A 17,183-nucleotide genomic window follows, 5' to 3' on the forward strand; every position below is an offset into this window, starting at 1 on the left:
AGGAAAGGGAGTATTTTAACCAGCTTCAGTGCATCTAAGACATTTTTATATCCCTAGTTCCTGAATACAAAAGCAACCACCCAATATGTGAGTGATGTAATGTACTTATGCCATGATGAAAAAACATGTGATGAATTACTTCATAATAACTGTGGAAATGATCTAACCAAGTCAGGTAATGTTAATTAACAATCTAAAAAAGACTGTTTTGATGTGGAGATACCCGAAACTACATCAGAATCAATGTCCTTGACATGATGAATAGAAAAATTTGCTATTACACATAGTTCTCATAGTTTTTGCTGAGGTGAACTTTTTTTTACCCCATCCATCATGGAAAGACAGGGAACCTGAGGCTTTCACATTACATTCTACATTCAGACTTCTTGTGAATGGTGTCACAGAAACAAATATTTATTAAAAAACATAAACCCTATATGCCAGGGGTGTCAAACTCATTTTCACCGAGGGCCACACCACCACAATGGATGTCCTCAAAGGGCCAGATGTAAATGTAACTCAATGTAATGTAAAATAAATGTAACTACCCCTTAATATTAAACAACTGAATTTATGACTTATTCAAGTTACAAGCATTACAGTTGTTTCTCTGTTATAACATAAATCCTTTTAATTTCTCAGGTGATGAACAAAACCCACATAACTCCATCAATCAGGGATCAAACTATTCAAGTAAATAAAGAAAATCAACAAGTCCAGACGTTAACTTTGCTCAAAATGGTTTTCCATCCATCCATCCATCATCTACCGCTTATCCGGGTCATGGAGGCAACAGTCTCAGCAGGGATGCCCATACTTCCCTCTCCCCAGACACCTCCTCCTGCTCCTCCTGGGGGAGCCTGAGTCGTTCCCAGGCCAGCCGAGAGACGTAGTCCCTCCAGCGTGTCCTAGGTCTTCCTCGAGGTCTCCTCCCAATAGGACATGCCCGGAACACCACCCCAGGGAGGCATCTAGGAGGCATCCTGAACACATGCCCGAACCACCTCAGCTGGCTCCACTCGAGGTGGTGAAGCAGCGGCTCTACTCTGAGCTCCTCCCTGGTGACTGAACTTGTCACCCTATCTCTAAGGGTGCGCCCAGCCACTCTACGGAGGAAACTTGTTTGAGCAGCTTGTATTCGGGATCTTGTTCTTTTGGTCATGACCCAAAGCTCATGACCATAGGTGAGAGTAGGAGTAGTTTGACTCGTAAATCGAGAGCTTCGTCTTGCGACTCAGCTCCTTCTTCACCACGACAGACCTATACAGCGACTGCATCACAGCAGAAGCTGCACTGATCTGTCTGTCAATCTCATGTTCCTTCGCTCACTCGTGAACAAGACCCCAATATCCTTAAACTCCTCCACTTGGGGCAAAGACTCCCCACCGACCTGAAGAGGGCACACCGACCTTTTCCGGTCGAGAACCATGGCCTCGGATTTAGAGGCGCTGATCCTCATCCCACTCACATCACACTCAGCTGCAAACTGTCCCAGTGCACGCTGGAGGTCCACGTTTGATGAGGCCAACAGGACAACATTGTCTGCAAAAAGCAGAGATGAAATCCTTTGGTCCCCAACCAGACTCCTTCCGGACCCTGGCTACGCCTAGAAATTCTGTCCATAAAGATTATGAACAGAACTGGTGATAGAGGGCAGCCCTGCCGGAGTCCAACATGCACCTGGAACAGGTCTGACTTACTGCCGGCAATGCCAACCAAGCTCTGGCTTCGGTCATACAGGGACCAGACAGCCCTCAGCAAAGGGCCCCATACTCCCTAACCCCATACTCCCGAAGCACCACCTGCGAGAGGAGGCAGCTCTCAGAGGTGTCAAAATGGTTTGTCAAAGTTAAAATGGGCTGAATTACTGTATTGTGGGAAATGTAGTTTTGGTCAAAGCACACTTTTGACCTATTTATTTTTAGTCACTCTGACCTTTTATGCTCTTGCAGGCCACATAAAATTGTGGTTTGGCCCTTGGGCCTTGAGTTTTAGCTCATTCTTTTGTCATATGACAAAGGACCAGCTACAACTGCTTTCTGAAACTTTAGGATCTTCCCGTGGATGACTTATGGTTTTGAAAGAGGTACACAACACAGCAGTGTACCTTTTTACACTGCAACAATTTCTTCTCAACTCAAGTCCACTAAATCCCCACATGCATGCCCTCACCAATTTAAATAGAGAAAAGGGAGAGGAATCAAATCAACTAGGCCATGCGGGCAGGCGGGAGGAAAGCAGGCAGCTGCCAGGACGACTACCCCCTCCCTCAGTGGAGCTCCAGTGACAGGCATCCCAGAGCAGGCTGGAACCGTGTCTGAAGCAGCAGCAGCGGGTGGTTTATGTCCAATTTAACTGGTATTTAGGTTACTGATATTGCCGCAATCCTGAAGGAGAATCGCTCCTTTTTTGTACTATCTCTTTGCTTTTACCATTTTTTATGCTTTTCTCCCCAAAGCCCCAATCTTTTCATTTGCGGTTTCGGCCAGATCTCCTGTATCCTTTTTTTTCCATCCTTTTCCCTTCATCGGAAGCTCTTTTTTTTCTTCCCCTCTCATCCCCCTTCATTCATCTCACATGCCTTTCTGTTCCTGCCTTCACGTCTCCATTTGATCCTTCTGTCCTATTGAACCATCTCTGTTCCTTCATCCCTCTCATCTTTCTCTCATACTAAACATTCTCTTTTGGCCTCTTCCTCCTGTTCCTCCTCCTGCAAAGCACCACACCCTCTGCTCTGTCTTCTACTGAAGATATGCATTATCTATAGCAGGGAACAGCGAGGAAACATACTGCACTGCATATACAACAAGTGAATGTTCATTTCTGCCTGTAACAATCATATAAATAAAATATGGCTTCATGCTGTGTATTCTGAGCTGTTACTGTGCCAGTGACATCACAGGTAACTGGGTAACTTATAGCCATCATCTCCCCACATGCTCCCATTTCACTAACCCAATTTAGGATCAGTAGAACTGTGACCCGATTGGCAAAAATAATGTATTCCATTTCACAAACATAGGTCACTGTTTTTTACCAAAATAAAAAAACAATGGGGGAAAGCACAAGAATCCTCTTTAACCATAAAGAGGACATATGCATTAATAATTAAGTAAGCCACCGGCCCACTTCAAGGACACCCTAGAAAAATCAATCTTCATTTTTTTGACTGACAGCTGCTCATGCAGCATTCTGTGTCTTTGGCAGCGTTCTCCACTTTACGAGGTTGCTAAGCACTCACAGAGCTGAATACAAGGACGCCATTCTGGTGTCTTTTAATGCATTATGTTAAACAAAATCTAATTAGTCTAAAGTCGACAGTGATCGGAAATTGACAAATCTGCAAGAAGACAGCTCACAAAATGTAAATCCATCCTTCCTGATGAAAACTGAATGGTCTGTTGAACCACAAGAGACTTCCAAGAAGATGAGAAGGAATTGACATTTGTATATAAATACAATTATAATAATCTTAATACTAAGCTGGATAATGGTGCATTGTTCTTCTTTATATCTGAATACAATGGTATGAATGCGCTACTAAGAAATTGTGAATCTCAAAGCTTTGGTTAGTTTCAGTGCTGAAAATAAAAATAAAAATTTACATTTTGTATTACACAAACTGGAATTGAATTTGTACTGACAGTTTCTTTCAATATATTTATTTGTACATACTTGGTAGAGGGTGCTGCATGTAGACACAGACTCCCTTGCTCCAGCAGAGAGGGATGCAGCCACTGCTCTCCATTTGTTCTCTAGTGTAAGCTGTTCAACATCTGGCCACGGGGTCCAGACAAAGCTGCTGAGCACCAATGACAGCATAGAGCCCCTGTGGCCCCTGTCTTGTCTTTACAAATACGGAAAAAATGAAATCCTGGTGTACGATTTTAAGAACGACAATTAAACAAGCAATAGCGGTATATTTAAGATGCTGATAAACAGCCAGAGCCTTTAGAGTTGATAGCTTGGCTGCGTTTGATTACAGAGATGATATCCGTTGTGCGAGCTACCTCCCAAGTTAGTCACAGGAAATACAACAGAAAGATAATCAATTGAAGCAGTTGTAAAATGGCTGTTAGTGACTCCAGTAAAGGAAAGACTCTAGTAAGAGGAAACAGGATGTCAAATATCATCTGCACTTTAACATCTGATGACACTGCAGGCATCGTCACAGGAGTCCACTCTACCAGTAAGAACTACACTCATCTACTGTCACCTAAAGCCTGCTGAATAATCATGTTCTAAAGAACCTCAAGCTGATTCAAGTTCCTTGCAATCAATCTATCCAAAATGTATCCTTCAACCCAGCAAAATTATTACTAGGCCATACGTTGTGTAATGATCACTGTAAGGAAATATCTCAGTAGTCTTTAAGTTCAGGGAGATAGATGTCTTTTGGGAAGCAGTCAGCAGCTTGAAGACATTTCAATAGGGAGTAAAGCCTCTCAAAACAGTCTTTCAAGCTTAGCTTATGTGGCTGGGGGATAATTCTTCTATCCAATAAGCCATCAAGTGGTCCAATAAAACCTCCTGAAACATTAAAAACAGTTATTCAGTGAAGATCTTCAGGTCCAATTAATCACCCCTCGATGATGAATTCAAGGAACGCGGCTGAAGACTTCTCTCTTCAGTTGCAGTGATCATCCCTGTGTACCAAACATCTCAAAGCATCACTGGCATCCTTTGCTGGAAAAAAAATATGCAAAAATGGTGCATGCTGTTCTGGAAATCCAATGTTCCTGGATGGCATATCAGATGGCATCACCAATGAGTGACAAAAAATAAAAGAAAAAAGCATGTGAGCTCTGAAGAAAGATGAAATTGTAGAGCAAAGGAAGTCCGAAATGGAGCCTCATGAGGGAGAGGTGGATAATAACTGACGCAGGAGAGAAAGAGCAAACAGGACTAAGACTGTAGAATAAAGAGCAGTTGAATAAAAACACATTAATAACAAAGGACAAATAAAGGAGCACGAACTAGAAAGAAAACATGATGAAGAGATGGATAAAGCAGAGAAACTGAGCCTCACATCCTCAACAGCCTTTCCATAATGCTCAGAGCCTGCAGGAGTTAAGCGGGTCAAAGCCGGTGTCTGATGTCAGAGACAAAAAGTGACAGGCCTGAAGGGCGAGGTGGAGCAAAAATTCTGGAACAGTAATCCTGATCCAAAAGGCAGGAAAAGTGAGCAGCACAGCATCGAGAGAATGGAGCAGGAACGGGTTGGAAGTAAAAAAAAGATCCAGTAAATGTGTTGTTGTTCAGTCTGTCTTCTTGTCGGGAGTCGTAGAAAAGCAACCACATCACAAGAACACATCCACACACATTAAGTCCAGTACAGTCCTCCAGTCGTTGAAATGACTGCATCAAAGCCACTGTAGAGTGACAGAGAATGTGTGTGTGTGTCAGCAGGCAAAGAGAGCGTGTGTGCAAAATACTCAGGGAGTGTGTTTGCCCATGTGAGCCAAGTCTTTCTGCTGTTTTCTGTGGAGGGAGGGAGTGTACTCTGCATGTGTGTGTGTGTGTGTGTGTGTGTGTGTGTGTGTGTGTGTGTGTGTGTGTGTAAGGCTGTAAAGTAAAGAAACTGAAATATGGATGTCACACAGGAGGAAGTAGCCATGCTAATTGGACAACACTTCTAAATATCAAAGAGGACCACAGCCCTCATTGAGACCCTTCATTATGTTTGTGATCACACACGTGTGACAGGTAATTCCATGAACACATAATCTCAACACATACACGCACACAAATTTAACCAGAATTGAACTTTAGGCCTGAAAACACAAATCACACTCTGACCACTTTCCTTTTCATCCTCTCTCCTTCCTTGGACCTTTACTGCCCTCTCACACATTTTACCAGGTCCTGTAGCTTTACCAGCTTTTCACTGCAGATTATTCCATTTTAAGATTGATCCCAATGCAACAAAGGACAAGATTATTGTGAATATTTCTTTAGCTAAACTTCCAGCAGAAAATCCTTGCCAACAATAACACAGTGATTATTTTATATCTCAAACGTAAATACAGAATTGTAGGTTTGAAGTGAAGATTTTTAAAAAATCACAAAAAAGCAAGAAAAAGAACAAAAAAATATTGATAACAAAGACAAAACCTGCCCTTTTTGAGTGCTCATCAAAGTAATATGTGGGAACTGTTTTTACATAATGCTCAAACATCACTTGTCAGTTCCTTTCACAGCTGTCAATCAGTTGAAATATGTGATGTAACAACTTAATGGTTGTTATGGTTACACTAATAGCCACAAAGGTTAAGTTAGGGAATTACTGTGGTCAAGCTTAAAAGAAACATCTCACGGCAGTGACTGTGTTTCAGTCTTTTCTTGATCCATGCATCCCCAATGAGTTTCTTCCGATGTAATAGCATCATCTCCTCAGCTGAGGTCACAACTATCACTCAAAGGGCTTTGTCTGGTCAATATAAAAACATGCAATTTTTGGACAAAACCGCAACCATGTTTAGCTAATTTCTAGGATGCCGCTGGGGTGGCAGTGGCTCAGTGGTAGAGCGAGTGGTAAAGTCGTCCAATGTTTCAAGATCAGTGATTCGATTCCCGCTCCCGCCCAAAAACACCCAGAGTGTGATCTGACAGTGGGGTGTCAGCTAACCTCCAGAGCACTGCCGAGGCACCCTTGAGCAAGGTGCCGTCCCCCTTACAAGCTGCTCGTTTAGGCGCTCCACAAAGGGGCTGACCGCCACTCTACCTCCCCTGCATGCGTAATGGCCCCTGGTGTGTGTTTGTGTGTTCAGGGCCTGTACACACTAATATATACCTGTCCCAACACAGTTTACATGGTCTGTACTGCTGCTGCCTTCTACCAAAGCCATCTGTTAATAAACCACAACCTTTTGCAAAATTTATCTTATTCGAGACCTGCAAGACACTGAGGTCAAGAATAGAAATAATATATTTTTTTGTTTTTAGGAATAACCAGATCTCAGCTCAGAAAAACAACATCTTCCTTGAAAACTATAAAGTCAACATTTAGCTACTTGTAGCCATGGAGTAAAAGATATATTTGCAATATTAAAGAATAAATCTTGCAATGCCAATTTAGTTTTTGCCTATTTTATAAATACTGTACTTGAATGAATTGAAAAAAATAAAAAGCATTGTACTCACCAGCATAGTATGAGATTCTGGAAATATCTGGAAAAGAAACAGATAATAGAGTTCAAGATCTGAGTTAAATACTGTTACCGAATAAACTTGTACCTATAACAGTATTAGAGTAAATTATCCACAAGTATCTTATATCTCTTACGCATCTATTTGAGAAGTAGAATGTCATGAGCTTCTTTTGGCAGCACAACACAAGAGATAACGATGAACATTTCAAAGTAGGAAAAGAAAAGGAACATATAAAGACACACAGAAAGAAGAATCAAGACGCATACGTGTAGTATTGTTCCAAAGTCCTCTGACCTAGACCATATTATTTATCAATAGCAAATTCAAAGATTCAGCTCTAAACATTTCATTCCTGTAACTCGGTAACACATCATTTGGTCAATCGACACCATTAAACTAATTACCATGCTTAATTTATCTGTCTGAAAGTCGTCAATATCTAATCACACTGAGCACATCCACTGGTTTACATGTCAACCTCTAACTGTGCAGCAACGTTAATGAATCAAGTTGATTAACATGAACTGCTCTACAGAGCGATAAGAAATATTAGTTGGAAGAAAATATGTACTCAGTATTGCTGCAATAATTCATCCAGTGGCCTCATTTAAAACTCTAATTTGTCTCATGACCTCTCCACCCTGCTATCCCAACTTTTACCTCTGACCAACGCTCACATATATAACACCAATGTTGTAACAGCAATGTGATGACACTCTTTGTGATGATATCTGTTACAAATAACTAACAACAAATACATGTTATTAAAAAAAAGCTACATACCAGTTTCATACAGTTGTACACCATTCATTCATTTTCTACCGCTTCAACCGCTGTAGTGGGTCTCTGTCGAAACCAATGATTTAAAAATTATAATAATAATCAATCCTTCAATGATCCCCGTAGGGAAATTATATTTTTTAAAGATAGTTTTCAAGAAAGACATAATAGAGACACAAACATAACCAACAAGTCCTAAGGTTTTGAGTATTTCCCATGAAAACAAGGTAAAAAAACTAAGTAAAAATACAGTATGCAGACTAAATAACACCTGATTTAATAGGTGATAGTTCAAAGGAAACAAGTCAGATGCTTGAGAATCAGAAAATTCTACCAGCTGTGGTTGGTTGTAAATCAGTATTGAAAACACCAGAAATTGAGTCCACTAAGTCTTGGACTGGGACCGGAAGTTGTCGGTCGAGACCCAGGTGGGCCAAAAAAGTTGGGAGTGTGAGCTGACAGTGTGAGGTGTCAGGTCATGTCCTGACCACTGCCAAGGTGCTCTTGAGCAAGGCACAGCCCACTCTACACTGCTTGTAGGGAGTACACAAAGAATGAGGCTTTCCGTCACTCTGTCTCCCAGTGTATATACTGCATGCCTACAGGCCCCGTGTGTGTGTGTGTGTGTGTGTGTGTGTGTGTGTGTGTGTGTGTGTGTGTGTGTGTGTGTGTGTGTGTATTTCTCACTATATACTAAAAAAAAACATCATGAGTGAAAAATTAAAGTTATTAAAGTGTATTTCTTCTTTCTTTCTTGAAAGGCTGAATGTGAAGGATTTGACAGATCTAATGGTACTTATAAGTTATCATTTAAGTCAGCTCAAACTAAGTATCAATACTTTGAGGCTTTTATTTATAAAGAGGAAGTAGGTCCTTTTCCAATGAGTCCACCATGTTTCTACAATAATTCACAATGGGTAAACCAAGCACTGGCTCTCAAGTGGGCCTTGATGTGTCTCTTAAATTACACCGCCACCAAAGGGTTGCGATCTAAAACTTCATCACTAGATGTCACTATATGCTACATACCTGTACTAGAAATAGTTCACACAATTTAAATATTTGATTAGATTACTACCGTATTCCACAGCAGTGGTTACTTGACTAGGGATTTCTATCATTTACTGTAAATTTAAGGCACTTAAGTATGTCAACGTTTTGTACTAAGGGTTTTTGTATCACCATAAATCATTGTTTCAGAGTATTGGCTCTTCAAGTTGAAAATACATAAATAAATACAGAAATATATGTTTCACTGTCATATAATTGATTACTAAGCTCTGCTATTTCACAAACACTAATAATGACCTGGAAATCAAACCTGTTATTCAAACAATAGAGAAGCATCAATCACTACAAACAGACCTTTGAGCTTCTTCCTCCAACTCCATCACATTTTTCCCGTCGCTCTCAGCCTTCTTCTCTCTATCTCCCACTCAGTGTAGAAAACGCTTGCCACTGGCAGCAAACCACAGAGGCTCCGCTACAGTTGACACCACGCTTAAGGCATGGTACAACTCTGTTCTCATCAAGAACAACAACCCTTTGCAGCTCTTTGTGGGAGCCAGCAAAAAGAGAGCACGAGAGATCAGAGTGCTGCAGGGCTGGGAGCGATATGAGGGATGGAAGTACAAGCACAAAGACAACTCTACAGCTTCATTAAGTTAACTGTGATTGTAAGTAGCAATTATAAAAACCTTATAATGGCATGAGACTGCTATAAATGTTCTGATGTGACTAACACAGCTTCATATGAAGCAAAACAATAACCATTCCAGTTCAGGTAAGGTACAAAACCAGACTCCTGTTCCACAAACACAAAAAATGAAAAATTAAACATAGTTTTCAGCATAAGTTGCCATAGTAACTGAGCCAGAAATATGTTGAGTTTAAACATAATTAAATGAAAAATGTGTCTAACTTAAATTGTAAGCTCAAATATTTCTTCTATACTACAGGCAATACGCAGCACAAATTCTTATGCAGTTGCAGCATCCCTTAAGTCTGTTAATCAACAATGATGAAGGCCATTATCAATCAGGGCTGCTATTTATTTTGCACCAACAAATACACAAAGCTGCACACACTTGTGATTGTATCAAAGACTACATTAAACCTTTCGATTTTATTTATTAAATATAAAATGTTAAGATTCGAGAACATTGAAATTATTTCAATTGGTTCTAGGATACATTTGCTCTGTAATTGTTTAAAATACGTTATCTGTTTATGATGCGGATCAAATCAACCAGTGACACAATTTTATATTACTGAGTGACCTTATTTTCTGAGTATACAAGGCTACATTCACTGGTGTGAATCCACCTTAGTGTGCAGCGCTGCACCAAGGTTAACAGATATTCACAAACACATTGATCCAACCCACCGTTTCTCTGGGGTCCAACACAAGCTCCACATCTCTTGATTCCCTCAGGAACTGAGAATAAAGGAGTTTGTGATTAGACAAATGCTTTTGGTATTTTTCTATATTTCTATATTTTCAGTATCACAAAAAAAGGATTCAGTTAGACGCAAAAACCAAATTGTGGTGCAAAAAGAAAGAATACACAAGTGGGACATGACATTTTACAGTCAGAACTGTCCAGTGAGACATTATTTGATATGTTCTCTTAAATAATTAATCAATTTTATAAGTCAGCTGCAGCTTTGATTGTACTGTTGTGTTGCATTTCTGCAGAAAAAGTATGCGTCTAAATAAAAGCTGGCATTTTGAGCAGATTTCATAGACATACAAACTCATATACAGTATTCCATTTTCCACTGATTGACAGGACTACAAGATAATACTACTATCTACAACATACACATTCAGAATTGTTAAAAGAAAAACTAGAAATATATCTGAGGCCTTACCAGTTCATAAACTAACGATAGCAAGACATTTTATTACAAACAAACCAGCATTCTGTGAATTGTCCTCTTGTGGAATTAGTTTACACTGTACACTACAATACCCAACATGCTGGTGGTCCTTGTTACATCACACACACATACACACACAGACACACACAGACACACACAGACACACACACACACACACACACACACACACACACACACACACACACACACACACACACACAAGCTGCACAAATGGAGAGACTAATGAATGACAAATAAGAAAACACATATTCCAACCAGTGGAATTAGTTTGTTTATTACTGTATTTGTACTACAATGATATGAAAACTATCATAATAAATGCTAATTTGACTTAATTATGACCTTGTGCTTTTAAGTGCTGATTAACCACATCTAAAAAATGTTAGTTCGACCTTTAATGTTCGTCAGACCTGTTGCACATTAACCATGTATAAGCAAAGCCTTCACAAATCATGTCATGGTGGCAGTGATCCCGGACAGATCTTGTCTCAATGTATTTCGGTTGAAGAGCAGAAATGCAAAATAAGTACAAAACTTCATGTAGATTGCTGTAATGGATCTCATTTGACTACTGAGTCATGTTTGTTACATAATTACATTTAGCATTGTAGAAATTATCAGTAGTAAGCGGTCCACAGTGACGAACACCAGCCAGAGAATCTGACTTTTGTCATTTCCAAACAAATGTTCACTCTCTACTTTTTTATCAAATTTCAAACATAGGGCAGATTCAGAAAGTATCACCACTGAACAAATCACAGAGAAGGACGAGCCACAGATGTAAATAGGAAAAAAGTAATGACATAACAGTGGCCTGTGTTTCCAGGCATATCACAGGTCTGAACAGATTCATCCATCCCCTGTACTGTGCCAAAAATGGAAACCACAGCTCCAACAAGCAAAGATTCAACAATCAGATGTTGCACTTTCATGTCAATTGTCATCTAACAACTTATTATTCCAGGAAAAGCACAATAATTAAAGATTCACTAAATCAAGATACATCAAAAGCTTCACACACTTCGAACATGACAATGTATTGATCTATATGAGTGGGAAGATTATGAAACAAGCCGTTAGGTATCTTTGCTACAGCTATTTGTGAAACATGAAAACATGTCCTGGGGCAAAGGATGGGTGTTGAAGCAATAACTGTGCTGGAATTTACTACAGCTCAATCAAGTAGCCTCAGATGTCGAAAGACACGAGACATCAAACATTATCTGACATCACAAGGCACATAAAACACACAAACTCTCGACCCATGTACACAATAAGACACAAAAATGATTCTAATACCTTCTGTTTTGAAAAGCTATGAAGAACCCTAAAGAGACATACCCCCAGGGGCACCCGAGAGGGGGGGTAGAATTAGCGCCCCGAATGGACGGATTTTCTGGAACTGAACTTTGCCAAAGGACAATCGACTATGAGTGCAGTCTGCAAATGTGTCGAGGTCTGCAAAAACCCGACAGGTCTAAAGATACATCAGACCAAGATGGGCTGTCTAAGGAAACCCGTGGCGCAACGCACAGTGCCAGTACCTTGTACGGCACCTGGTGAGACGGAGGAGGATCAAGGCCCGGACGCACCCCACAGTGCCCACAACCTCCAAGCACCACGAGCGCAACCCCAAGGCAGACCATCAGAGCATAGTCGGATATTGTGGCCCGCTGCCAACAAGGAGTCAGAGTGGCAACGGTTTGATGAAGATGTGGATACAGCCTTGGGAGCAACAGCCAAGGGTGATATGGACCAGAGGCTCAAGACGATGAGAACATTCATAATAAGCATCGCAGCAGTCAGGTTTGGCATCAAGGAACAACATGCCACCAAGACTACATCTGCAGCACCGATTCCAAACCGGCATGAGAACAAGATTTTCCAACTCAGACAAGAGCTGAGGTTACTCAGGAGCCAGTACAGAAAGGCAAGAGATGATGACAAGGCAGCCTTGGCAGAACTTAGGGATGTGGTAAGGAGAAGGCTGTGCACCCTTCGACGAGCAGAGTGGCACAGGAAGGGAGGCAAGGAAAGGGCCCGCAAGCGTAGTGCCTTCATTGCAAATCCATTTGGATTCACAAAGAAGCTGCTGAGAGAGAAACAAAGTGATCAGCTCTCGTGTCCGGAAGAGGACATCAACCGCCACATTAGGGACACCTACAGCGACGGTATGAAAGAACAAGATCTTGGCCACTGTGAAGCCCTCATATGCCCACCAGAACCCTGCACCCTGTTTAACATCAGTGAACCCACCCTGAAGGAAGTGAAGGTGGTCATCAAATCTGCCCGAACAGCATCAGCACCAGGTCCAAGTGGAGTGCCATAAAAGGTCTTCAAACAGTGTCCCCGTCTGTTGGAACATCTTTGGAAGATCTTCAGAGTGATCTGGAAAAAAGGGAAGGTGCCTCAGCAATGGAAGTATGCAGAGGGAGTATGGATTCCCAAGGAGGAAAAGGCAAGTAACATCGAGCATTTTAGAACAATTTCCCTCCTCAGCGTTGAGTGCAAGACCTTCTTCAAGATCATTTCGAACCGCCTCATGGGATTTCTCCTGAAGAACACCTATATTGACACTTCTGTGCAGAAGGGAGGAGTCCCAGGAGTTCCAGGGTGTATTGAGCACACAGGCATGGTAACACAGCTGATCCGCGAAGCGCGAGAGAGCAAAGGAGATTTGGCAGTCCTGTGGCTGGACCTCGCCAATGCTTATGGATCAATTCCACACAAGTTGGTGGAGTTGTTTTTGAGCAGATATCACGTCCCAGAGAAAGTCCGTAATCTCATCCTCGACTACTACAACAACTTTAGTCTGAGGGTGTCCTCTGGGTCTACAACATCAGATTGGCACCGGCTGGAGAAAGGCATCATCACAGGCTGCACAATCTCTGTATCCCTGTTTGCTCTGGCCATGAACATGCTGGTAAAGTCTGCGGAAGTGGAGTGCAGAGGCCCTTTGTCCCGATCTGGCACCCAGCAACCCCCTATTAGAGCATTCATGGATGATCTCACGGTAACCACAACATCAGTGCCCGGATGCAGATGGCTCCTCCAAGGCCTGGACCGACTCATCAACTGGGCAAGAATGAAGTTCAATCCCTCTAAGTCCAGGTCCTTAGTCTTGAGGAAAGGAAATGTTGCCGACCGCTTCCGCTTCAGTTTGGGAGACACCACAATTCCATCTGTGTCAGAAAAGTCAGTAAAGAACCCGGGTAAACTCTTCACCAGCGATCTGAGGATACTGCCGCTCGTCAGTCTACCAGCGATAACCTAAACACGTGGCTCTCAGCTGTGGACAAGTCGGGACTTCCTGGGAAGTTCAAGGCCTGGATCTATCAGCATGGCATCCTGCCACGTCTCCTCTGGCCGCTGTTGATCTAAGAATTCCCAATGACCACCGTGGAGGGTTTTTAGACTAGGATCAGCTCGTCCCTGCGCAGGTGGCTGGGCCTGCCATGGAGCCTGAGCTGCATTGCACTATTTGGGCACAACACCAAGCTGCAGCTTCCCTTCAGCAGTTTGGCAGAGGAGTTCAAGGTTTCCCGAGCCAGAGCAGTCCTGCTCTACAGAGATTCTGCTGACGGAAAGGTGTCTTCAGCAGGTGTGGAGGTCAAAACGGGAAGGAAGTGGCGTGCCCAGGATGCAGTAGAGCGGGCAGAGGCAAGGCTGTGTCACAGCACCTTGGTTGGGACCGTGGCCACAGGTCTGGTTGGACTGGGCAGCAACCCGAAGGCTTGCTACAGCAGAGCCATGGGAAAGGAGAGACGAAGGCTCATTCAGGACAAGGTTCGTAATGAAGTGGAGGAGGCTTGCCTCAGCAAAGCAGTGGGCATGAGCAAGCAGGGGGCCTGGACCAAGTGGGAGCACATAGCTGACCGCAAGATCACCTGGACCGAACTTTGGAAGGTAGAGCCATCCCACTTAAAGTTCTTGGTCCAGTCAGTCTATGATGTCCTCCCAAGTTCTGCTAACCTGTTCACCTGGGGACTGACCGAGGCACCCGTGTGCCAGCTCTGCCAGAGACACGAGAGCAGGTATTGTTGGCGCCACGACCAGGTCCTACGGGCAATAGCAGACACCATCTGCACTGGCATTAACACCAGTAGGCGGCAACACCCAACCAGGAGTACAATTGCCTTTGTCCGAGCAGGGGAGAAACCTCAACCCTCCAAGAAAATCCAAGGAAGGCTGCTCACAACATCAAGGGACTGGCAGCTCCTGGTTGACCTGGGGAAGCAGTTGTGATTTCCAGACATCTTTGCAACTACGACCCTCCGGCCAGACATGGTGCTGTGGTCCGGAGCCATTAAGCAGGTGGTGCTCCTTGAGCTAACGGTTCCCTGGGAGGACAGATTGGACGAAGCTGAGGAGAGGAAGCGAGCAAAGTATTCCGATCTTGTGGAATGAGGAATGGGTGGAAGGCCCGCTGTGAGCCTATTGAGGTGGGCTGCAGGGGTTTTGCAGGCAAGTCCATACATCAGGTCCTAGGGCTCCTTGGGATTTGTGGACTGCACAGGCGAAGAGCCATTAAAAAAATCTTGGAAGCATCGGAGAAGGCTTCACGTTGGCTCTGGTTGAGAAGGGGGATGCGTGATGTAGTGGGCTACGTGGACACAAGTCGGGGGACTGATCACCCCCGGCTGGGTCGCCCGGAGGAGGGTGTCTGATTCAGACCCGAAACACCCTATGAGACCGGGAGAATCACTGATGATGTGTCCAGGTTGCACCAAGAGGTGTATAATAGAATTAAAGATTCACTAAATCAAGATACATCAAAAGCTTCACACACTTCGAATATGACAATGTATTGTTCTATATGAGTGGGAAGATTATGAAACAAGCCGTTAGGTATCTTTGCTATAGCTTTTTGTGAAACATGAAAACATGTCCTCGGGCAAAGGATGGGTGTTGAAGCAATAACCGTGCTGGAATTTAATACAGCTCAATCAAGTAGCTTCAGATGTCGAAAGACACGAGACATCAAACATTATCTGACATCACAAGGCACAAAAAACACACAAACTCTTGACCCATGTACACAATAAGACACAAAATGATTCTAATACCTTCTGTTTTGAAAAGCTTTCCCATTTACTGTATGTTGTTCAAAGAATAATAAGTAAAACAAGCTCAATAACAACCACAAAGAAACTGGGAATGCTGTGCTTTTAAAACATTTTTTCTGCTTTCTCCAAATGATCCATTTCCAGTCATGTTTTACGAACAGCTTTGAATGACACAAATATACATGCAGCCTTGTTGACAATAACAGTGAAACGTGATATTGTAGCCAGTGGTTGTTCAGCTAAATTCACACAAAACAGATACAGTGTGTAACTTTGGTGCTTCTGGTCTGACCAGACCAAGCTGACCCAAGAGAGTCAAGAAGATCAGATTCTCAGCAGTTCTGTAGTCAGTTCTATAGTCATCACCAGAAAAGTACAAATAGATTTTGGGCTGCATATAATGATTAAAAATATGGCCATTTTTTTTACTTGGGTGAATGTGGGTTCAGGAGCAAGGTGACTTCAACTACCTGTTCATGACAAAAAAAAAATCTACATTTAAACCCCATTTTACCTATCATTTAACTTAATGAATGACTTAATGAACTAATGATTGGGTGAATAAATATGGAGATCTTTAAAATAGCAGTAAACACAGTGAAAATACCAGTAACAATAACAGCTAAACAGTATTAAGCTAGCTCTGCTTGATATAGTATATTAATGGCGGCTGGAATTTAAACTTGTTCAACAATAAGAACGCAAAAACACAAGGTGAAAGAAGAAATTCGTATTCTGTACATGAAAGACAGAATAAATTACTAATGTCAATGAAGCAAGTAGAGCAAAAAATATCCAGCATTTAGAGCATTACATACAACCTGCCAGTTTATTAATTTGTGAAAATTCTGCATGAGAACCCACCAAACAAGCAACAAAGTTTATCAAATGAAACCCAGATCAGGCTGAGTATTGGAGTCTTAAGTGTCTATCTGTGCTCTACATGTCTGTGAGGTTTTCACATGCAACTGCTTGTACAGCGGTGAGCTTCACAAATTCCTTTCCAACCCTCAGCCTTCTAGATCCTCGTTACCTGTTTAGAACCCAAACGCCCAGTCCGATCAGAGCTGAATACATTCCCTGAGCTGTTTATATGACTGCACACATTCATACCTCTATTGGTGCAGCCTAGGAAATCCCAGAACAGCATGTTGGCACTCGGCAGACAGGGAATTCTGGTGTGCTAAATCACAGATGTGTGTTCCTGTTCTCTCTCCACTTCCTACTTGAACTGCATGCTGTCACTTATAGGTGAAAAGAAAAAAAGAAAAAAAAAAACAC

At 42.3% G+C, this 17,183-nt stretch overlaps 1 protein-coding gene across 2 annotated transcripts in view; it reads right to left on the reverse strand.

Moving 5' to 3' along the window:
* LOC137601998 (focal adhesion kinase 1-like) overlaps positions 1–17,067 on the reverse strand; it is a 55,542-nt gene extending 38,475 nt beyond the window's left edge. For both annotated transcript variants that reach the window (XM_068324510.1, XM_068324509.1), the window contains exons 1-3: positions 17,016–17,067; positions 10,319–10,369; positions 7,144–7,170 (exon numbers count right to left, since the gene is read on the reverse strand). In XM_068324510.1, the coding sequence (XP_068180611.1) occupies positions 7,144–7,170; positions 10,319–10,369; positions 17,016–17,052 (115 nt within the window). In that variant the 5' untranslated portion in view covers positions 17,053–17,067. The remainder of the gene's footprint in view (positions 1–7,143; positions 7,171–10,318; positions 10,370–17,015) is intronic.
* Positions 17,068–17,183: the final 116 nt, after the last annotated feature.

This window comes from Antennarius striatus, chromosome 9, assembly GCF_040054535.1.
Source record: "Antennarius striatus isolate MH-2024 chromosome 9, ASM4005453v1, whole genome shotgun sequence".
Lineage (NCBI taxonomy): Eukaryota > Metazoa > Chordata > Actinopteri > Lophiiformes > Antennariidae > Antennarius > Antennarius striatus.